At 32.4% G+C, this 9190-nt stretch overlaps 1 protein-coding gene across 2 annotated transcripts; it reads left to right on the forward strand.

Moving 5' to 3' along the window:
• The first annotated feature begins 1115 nt into the window (after positions 1-1115).
• LOC124841127 (uncharacterized) lies at positions 1116-7035 on the forward strand. 2 transcript variants are annotated; one of them, XM_088111305.1, is made up of 9 exons: positions 1116-1132; positions 1245-1600; positions 3342-3476; positions 3669-3860; positions 4421-4482; positions 4627-4796; positions 5696-5844; positions 5925-6068; positions 6602-7035. In XM_088111305.1, exons 2-9 carry the CDS (start codon positions 1250-1252, stop codon positions 6782-6784), a joined length of 1386 nt encoding a protein of 461 aa, XP_087967431.1. In that variant the 5' UTR covers positions 1116-1132; positions 1245-1249; the 3' UTR covers positions 6785-7035. The 2 variants fall into 2 exon arrangements, with proteins under 2 accessions (XP_087967431.1, XP_087967430.1); XM_088111304.1 differs by lacking the exon at positions 1116-1132 and having other exon boundaries at positions 1172-1600.
• Positions 7036-9190: the final 2155 nt, after the last annotated feature.

Raw genomic sequence — 9190 nt, forward strand, 5'->3', positions numbered from 1 at the left:
TACTTGTATGTGGAGTATTTGTTGTTACAGATATAGTTAAAGCGAAGTTGAGCAACGAGATATGTGAGATAATTATGGAGTTTTATTTTCAATACTAATAGTTTTGTAATGAGATTCTATAAATGCTTTATGGTTATCCTTGATTCATGAAGTTGACTAAATTCAATTATAATAGATAGAAGTTTTTAATTAATCTGTTTTCCGCAATGACATCAGAGTTAAGTTTTCAAAAGCTTTTGCAAACCTGTAACATTCCAAAATTTAAATGTTACATGGATAAGCCCGTGATCTAGGAGGAAGGAACAAAAGAAAATTGAAGAAAAGATCTTTATTAAGGTTCTTGAGATCTATTTTAAAAGTACTTCTTAAGATTCAAAATTATAAATTAATTAGGGCTTAAAAAACTTTTGATTCGGAAAATTTAATTAAGGCCCAATTAATTACAAATTGATATTTAATAAAAAGAAACCTAACTCTAATAAATTATTAATTATAATTAGACGAAAACTCTAATTTCTAATATAATTCTAATTATAATTAAATTGAAATCCCTAGTGTTAGTGTTGTGTTCTTTCACAATTTCCTCTTTTCATATTTAATTAAAGCTAATTCTGGCACGCACAAAAATTCTGTCACGTTGAAACCACACAAATTTCCATTTATTCATACCACTTATTAACATTCACATCTTATACAATTTATTCCATGTATGTACGAAAACAAGAAGTTATTATTTAATGGTGCTAGAACATTACTTTATGGTTACATATACTTCTAAAACTCCTGAATTACCTAATTAAAGCATTTAATTATCTTTCAAAGCATTCAAAACTAAAATAATAATCACAAAGATCAATAATTAAATAAGATTAATTTTTCATACCTTAACCCATTCCATTCAATCATAAATTATATGACCACTTAATCTATAAAAAAACTCTCATCAATCAAACTACACAATACCTTATTAACTCACGAAGATTTTAATAAAATATACTAGATCTTATTTATAAGTTCTACATTTTGTCACTTTTACACTCAAAATCGATTTGAAATTTCTATATTTTCTCTAATCTTACACCCAAAATCGATAAAAGCATAGTGAGTGAAAAAAATGTAAAAGTATAAAGAGGTAAAATCCTAATCCGAATAGTTGTTTTACCTTTACGTAATGTATGATTCAGTGTGTTAAAATCCATCGTTCGTTTAGTAACACTTGGGCTTTCGTTTTTCCGTTGGGTCAGAAGCCATGGCGAAGCGATCGTACAAGACGGAGTTGGGGTGCATAGCGTGCGATGAACTGGGCGAGCTCGGAGCGGGAAAACCTAACTGGCTGGTCGAAACCCCTCACCTCCTCTGCGCCATCGATACCCATTCCCTCCTCCTCGCCAACCGCTCCACCATCCTCCTCCTCTCATGGTCCGATAACTCCGCCGCCTCCCCGCCCCTCAAGATCCGACCCGAACTCTCCCCCATCGACGCAGAGTCAATTACCGCACTCGAGTGGCTCGCATTCGGAGACAACCGCGTCATTGTCGCCGGTACCTCCTCTGGGTATCTCCTGCTCTATTCTCTGCGGGGAGATTTGATTCATCGCCAGGTAATGTTTTTGCTGCCCCTTTCGGCGTCTTTTTTGCAGTGTGATTTTTAGGGAGAATTGTTTCGATTTGAGAACTGGAAGACGTGTGTTGTTCAGTTGGATCGATGTGATTGTTTGAATACAGCTAGGGGTCATGAATTACAGTCGTAATCGTTGAAATTTATGTCGTAGTTTGTTCTGTTTATGTTTGTATGTTTGTAATTTGCACAAGTATCAATAATTGATTTTCTTACCAATGGATATTGATTGAGATCCAGATTAAATAGTAATATGGTATGACTAAATTAAAATATACAAGTAGAGGTAATTTCCACCTAACAACCCATTTCTGTCCGATGCTCAAATTAAAGCATTAAAGTTATGTCCTAAGCACGAATTCTAAAGATAAAATCAAAGTCTAACCTAGTTATTGGTCTTGGGACTAGTGGGTCACTTTATCAGAACATCCACAAATGTAGAGTCTTGAAAATTTTACGTTTGAGATGTGCAGTAGTAGTAATAGTGTGTTGAAGATTCACATTAAGTACTCATGTGGTCAAATTGAAGTATATAGTAAGGGAGACAAGTTGGGTTTTATAAATTAGTGTACATAAGTAGACTTTAAACATAACTTAATATCACAATACTGGTTTGTAAAGTGAAGTTTGCAACCATATATATTATGTAAATTGGCCCGACAATGAGTGGAACAAGGGACCTAACAAACAACAAATTTCACAAACTCTAACCCATGACTCTGAATTATGTATGGAGTGGATTTGATGTTTAACTCAACCTCACAAAATCGACTTGTAAAAAGTGAGGATTACACCCACATATATATTGTAAATTGGTCTTATTTCTAATCGATATGGGACTTCTAACAATTAGTTTTGTGGGATTAATTTTGGTCTTAAGGCAGAGTTATATATTCTTTATCCTTAGAAGTTTACCATGGCTCAGAGACTCTCGCCAAAGTGAGGAGGTGCACTTAGGGAAATGCACTCACAATGGTTGATTACAAAATCAATGGTTGTGAATTGTGATAAAATCAAGTTTATATTTGATAAATCTATAGTTAACTAGAATATCAACCATTTCTACATTCTAATTAATGTAATTTTGTTGTCTAAATTATATTTCCTAACCTTAACGGAGTCAAATCCTTAGTTTAGAGGACCAAAATCTTAGATTGGCTTCTCTAAAGTGAGGAGATGCATTTTGCAAGATCAAGTGTATTGACGACCATTTATTAGAAAATTAGTGCTTTAAGTGTGACAAAGTCAAACACATGTAGGTATTACAAATTCTAAAGTTATTTACAATTTTGACTGTTAATTTTCCTATGAATAACATGCACTGGTTGTTCTGCCTTCATCCATCCTCCTTTGTATAGAAGTAAAAAGTATTTTAATAATGGTATTTTTCTTGAAATGAACGATTGATTGTGAAAGTACTATGAATGACTGGTTAACTAATTATGACAGGAATTGGTGAATCACAAGTGAGTGAAGAGAGAAATAATTGTTCTAAGATAGGGGAAAAAATTATACTTTTGTGTGTTTGTGTTTCAAAAAATTTGTTTTTTTACCTTCCAGCATTTTCCAAAATATTTACCCCTTGAAACCTATGAGTTTCATAAATCAACAACGTATGGGCAAAAGACCAAACAAAACTAAATTTAAAATAGAAATTTTTGAGGTACAAATTTAAGATTGGCAAATATGTGAGGTGCATAGGTTTCATATCAATTTTCTTGTAGATGATTTATCCTGGACGAGTTTTAAAGTTAAGAGTTCGTGGAACAAAGAAAGATTTGATTCAAGATACCTCTTCAGAAGAGTTTTGTCTCATTATGCCAGGCGTAATTGCTCGTTTTGATGGTTCTGATGTTCAGGTAAACACTGGTTTCTGTATCTTGCCTTTTAGAACTTCACTGAAATAAAGTCTGTTGGAAAAGTAATTTTTTTCCTTTCTGGGTATTGGAATAGTTTATTTTATTAGGATGTCAATTTACAGACTGAATTTTGGACTGTGGTAGGTTGCTGATTATAGGTCTAATTGTAGGCTTTGCAATGTTGAAATGCAGAATATGCTGCAGAAATGGTTTGAAGAAGCACAGTCTCGATTTTGGGATCAAAAACCAAGGAGCCAAGATTCAGAGGATTTTGGAAATACTGATGTCAAAATTCCTTATCAGTTGTGGAATATTGGTAAGAATGGAACCTGTTCTGATGCAGCAATTACTGGCATAATGCCACCTCCACTAATGGAACAACAGGTAAATTCTCTTAACTGATTCCTTGTTGTGGTGGCAGGTTGGAAAACCTCCACCGGTTTCCACCATAGCGCCACCATAACTGACATAACTGAGTTTTGATAACACTGTTGTCTGCCATGGTAATGCTGATCATTTTATTTTCTTTTCATGAAATCCAGACTATAGATAGAAGTACACAAAGTGAGTGGGGAAAACTATCATCAAATCATTTAGTATCTCTTAGCATCATATAAGATTAGTGAAACGACATTTTTAGTGTCTTCCTTTTGTGGTACACATGTTCAGGTGTTATTAGGTTTTTAAAACTTTCTTTTTCCTTTTGGCAATATCACACTCATAGTATCACTTTTGGCAATATTGTACTTTTAAAAATTGATACTAAATTTGGTGGTTGTCTTTCATTTCCTTGTATCATGTTACAGCGTGACTTTAGTTTCTTAGTTTTTGTCTTTTGTCATTCCATGATTATAATGATTGCGGTTTTGCTTAAACAGTAGATAATGGGAGCTTTCTGAAATTATTTCTGGTATTTGAATTCAGCTGCTTTTATTGTTGGGCAGTCAAGTCAACGTTATTATTGTGCAGTCGCTGTTGGAGAGGATGCTGTGATTTCAGCATACAGGTACTTGGTGGATTATTTGGTATAATTTTATGCTGCTTCTATATCAATATGTACTCTGACTTGATATGCTGTATGAAATCTTTTTTTGTCGTCATAGTAATAAGTATTATATTGACCTTGTTATTTGTTTTATCCCTTGGGAAGACTCTCTGAGAGCAAAGGGAGGTCTTTAGTGGGAGCTATCCTTTCGAAAGTTGTACCAGCAACATTCTCCACATTAAGTTCTTTCTCAAAGTTGATATGGCGGAGTGAACCGTCCCCTCCAAAGAAGTCTCCGAAGAAATCGGATCAGAAGCCACAACCTTTTGCACGAGGTAGGAGTAACACACATTTTAGCGCTTGTCTTATGTGATTATAACACAGGCTCCTGCAGATTATTATGTGTATAATAGAGATGATGGTCAATCCTAGTAAAAGGAAAATAAAATTATGTATTATCATGCTAAATAGGGTTGTTTTAGACAGTAGAAAAGTGGTGCTATGATATTTTAACTATAACTTGAAGAAAAGGACTTCCACTAGGAAATTTAGACTTGAATGTGACACTACTTGTGGCTTCCTCTGCTGAGAACCTCATGAGTGGAAAGGATACATTTTATTATCTTAACATGGAAAGGAATGCTTCTTGTATAGGTTCAAATTTCATTGCCTTCATATTGCATACCGCTTATCAGCTTATTATATTTCATTTTTATGTTATGTTCAATTATTGTCTGTTTATGGGAGCGGGTTGTAGGCTGGGAAGTGTGTTCTGCAATTAGAAACTTAAATGTATGTTGAAGGAAAACTCTGTAGAATAACCATTTTCATCACCTCTCTGTTTTTTTGACATCTTATCACTGCTGCTTTGGTAGAGTTGATGTTCTGTGATGCTAATAAGCTCCTTATAAATGTCTTATAAATTAATAAATTATTAGAAACTAGATGCTTGTTAGAAGAAAGTTCTGCAGAATAACCATTTCAGCACACCTGTCTTTTTCATTGCTGATCAACATTGGTGGAATTGGTGTGCTGCAATACTGAGAAGTTCGTTAAAAGTGTCAAAATTAATGAATACTTGGAAAATCCCATTGCACATTCTGTTAGAAACAGATACAGCTGAACCAACTGAACATCAAAAGAGAAAATGTAGAGTTTTTATTCTCCACTATTGTGGCACCATTTCTAAATTCAAATCCTATCATCTGACTTTTGCTTTCATGGTTCAATGCAGCTTCATCTCTGACAAGTTTAATTGATCACCCTAGGAAAGGGGAGAAGCTTACGTTATCTCCAAGTGGTACATTGGCTGCTATAACAGATTCACTTGGTCGCATATTGCTGCTTGATACTCAAGCACTTGTGGTGGTGCGCTTATGGAAGGTTTGCATTTGAACTTTTTTACCCCAACCACCTCACTCTTCTCAAAAGAATTACCAAAATGAAAATTAGTATTTTTGCAGGGATATAGGGATGCCAACTGTCTATTCATGGAGACGTTGGTGAGCAAAAATATTGCATCATCAAGCTCTTCTTACTCTGAACCATCAAAGAGTGATTATTGCTTGTGTTTAGCTATTCATGCACCAAGAAAAGGAATAATTGAGGTTAGTCTTTTACCTCGCATTACAAGTGAACTATAGATTTTCATCTCTTTAATAAAACTATTTGAAGGTTAAGTGTTTGCTGCAATTGTGCCATTAAAAATCCTATTTTGTTGGTTGTTTGAAAATATAAAAAGCTAGAAAGAGTGGAACTGTGAAATATGAACTACATAATCCGAATGTTATTGAGTAATATTGTAGGTTTTATAGAGCAAATAATTGAAAGAAAAATGCTAGCACAACTAACAAATTAGTGCCTAAAAAATAGCAGATAAATCCTATCAGTCAACATGACTTTTATTTTTCTTAAAAATAGCATAAAATCTGATGTCCAGTTTGTTAATTTCCAATAGTCATCAATCAACATATTCTTATAACATAACAGTTTCTTCTCTTGTTTACTGTCAGTGTAACACTGACCCTCTTCATTCTGTTGTGCATAAATAACTGAACAAGTTTCTCTACTGAGACATTGTCTATAGTGTTATTTCTTGTTAAAAATTTAATTTGTTTTCTTGATTGATAATATCATGCAGATCTGGCAAATGAGAACTGGGCCACGTCTTAGAACGATTTCATGCGCAAAAGGTAGCAGAATGTTACAACCTAGCTACAGGTTTGGAGCATCCATGTCCACGCCTTATGTCCCTCTGGAAGTTTTCTTGTTAAATGGAGACTCTGGTCAGATATCAATCTTAAATCGAACCTTGGATTCTTAATAGGCTTTTGTGTTTTTTTTCTCAGCCAAATCAAAAATTACTTCTGTAAAAAAAACAAAAACAAAGACAACCTGGTGTTATAAAGCCCCTGTTATTTGTGTTATCTTAGGAATGGGTACCTTGCATTTAAATTAAGCAATAGTAATTATTTTGTCTTCCCTTATGCCCTTATGTTGGTGACATGATATATTGCCATAGCTACGATTAAAATATGTCTTCCCTCATGAGAAGAATACGGTCCTTTTTATGTATCTTTTAGCTTGTTTCTATATGCACTGTTTTTTTGTAATTACTTTTCTTGTATTTTTTAGCTTCTTTTCCCTTGTTTCAAACCATACTTCGGACTACTAAAGGTTGGAATATCCAAAATGTTTTCCGTTTTATATGTTCATTTATGCCGATTAAATTATGTGAGAGCCTGCATTTCTTCATGAAGCTTCCTCTCGTGAAAGTCTAGCTAGACAATTGGTCAAGAAAGGACGAACGAAGCAATTTTATGTTCAGAATGGATGATTGATTGATTACAATTTTTATTTTCTCCAAGTAGCAAAATTTCATTAGAAGATGAAATTTTGCCCATTTTTGTGATCAGAACCCCTAAAGTATCTTCGTACACATTTTCAAAATGCATTTCTTGAACGAGACAAAGGTATGGGATGCTGAATTAGAGTATATACATGTATGTTGGATTATAATACATGTATGTATAAATCGATGTGTAGAGATCTGGCAAAAATTTTATTGATTTATAATATAAGGTAAAATGAATATTTTGAATTGATTTGTGTTTGTTTGTTTGGAAGGATTTCAAACAAGGGTCAAACTTTCTGCACTAAATATATTATGGAATGAATGGGAGGAACTGGTCCTAGAAATCTGTGGGGCTGGAGGAAAAACATTTGAAATGAGGTAATTATAAGACTCAATTATCCCATCATTCATTTTCGCATCAATTTGTCTCAAGCAATTATGAGACTAAATTATCCCATAAGATGAAATTTGTTTTTCAAATCAAACATCACAGTTCAAACTTTAATTTCTGATTTGCTTACAATGTATTCTGTCAACGTAGTTCCAGGCCCATTCTTCCTGCACCTCCTTTTTATTTCGTCCTGCACTCCATTAAGACAAACCCCATTTTACCCCTGTTCGAAAATTTAATAAAAACCTAAAAGTTCTCTACTTCTCTCTTCGTGTGCTCTCATCAGCAATCACCACCGATTCAATTTTTTCTAAGACATTGCAAATCAGATTAAGAATATCATTCACTGCAAATCAGAAACCATAATCAAATTCATAGATTATTAGGATAGCAAATCAGATGACAATAGGAAGGATAGCATGCTTTGGGGAGCGTTTAGTGCAAAAGCAGGGAGAGCCTTCATTGTATGTTCCCCGGATTATAAAACACTTTCGGATTACAAAAAATTTCATAAATAGAAAGTTATATTTTCTTAAAATAGATTTTGAATTATGTGTAATTCAAAATGTATTTTCAGATCTCAAAATATTTTTTGAAATATATGTTCAAATACATTCTAAATTGTATATTTTGAAAGATATTTTCAAAGTTGGAAGTATATTATGAATTGTACCTTTTGAAAGTTCCTATTTAGAATATATTTTGAAATACACATTTTGGAATATGTTTTCTAAATACATATTCCAAAACATATTTTCGGATTTAAAGATATCTTTGGAAATGTATACTTCAAAATACAATATTTTTAAATACATTTTGAATTGTGCACTTCATAATATATTTTTTAATATGGAATATATTTTTCGATTATCCAATCCAAAATGTATTTGAATACATTCTAGAATGCATATTTCAGGGCATATTTTCAGATCTGAGATGCAAAAGTAACTTTTACCTTTTTATTATAATTTAATCATTAAATATGTTTTTTTAGTTTTAAATTTTGAAGTGAAATTAAAATTCATTTATATTTGAAAATTTTATACAATGTGGTCCTTAAACTTTATAGATGAATAGATTTAATACTCTTAACTCAATTGCATTGATTTGTCAAATGACGTATTATGTTAGTCATTTGAGTTGCTTACACTGACATATTCTATCTCAAATTAATACATAAAATAATTTGACATTGTTGATTTAAGATTACTATATCAATTTATTTTTAAAGTTTGACAAATAATCATGAGAAATCAAAATTGGGAACAATAATATATTATTGTGAGTAAATGCAAAGGGAAACAATGTTTTTGTCATCATATACTTAATGTCAAGGCTACGTAGTGATAAGTTTAACTTGTCTCTATAAAAATAAAAAAAAGAAAAACATATAATAAAATAAATAAAAAATTTATTTTTATAAATAAAAGATGCATTGTATATTACATTATTGTAAAAAAATTATTGTGAAATGTATTATATGA

Source organism: Vigna umbellata, chromosome 4 (assembly GCF_029865625.1).
Source record: "Vigna umbellata cultivar VRB3 chromosome 4, Vumbellata_1.0, whole genome shotgun sequence".
Classification (NCBI taxonomy): Eukaryota; Viridiplantae; Streptophyta; class Magnoliopsida; order Fabales; family Fabaceae; genus Vigna; species Vigna umbellata.

Bases quoted from the DNA above. Each gene is read 5' to 3' on its own strand.
- LOC124841127 (XM_088111305.1), top strand. From the start codon at position 1,250: ATGGCGAAGCGATCGTACAAGACGGAGTTGGGGTGCATAGCGTGCGAT. The intron at 4,483-4,626 runs GTACTTGGTGGA...TCCCTTGGGAAG, and splicing joins GCTGTGATTTCAGCATACAG to ACTCTCTGAGAGCAAAGGGA. The intron at 6,069-6,601 runs GTTAGTCTTTTA...AATATCATGCAG, and splicing joins CAAGAAAAGGAATAATTGAG to ATCTGGCAAATGAGAACTGG.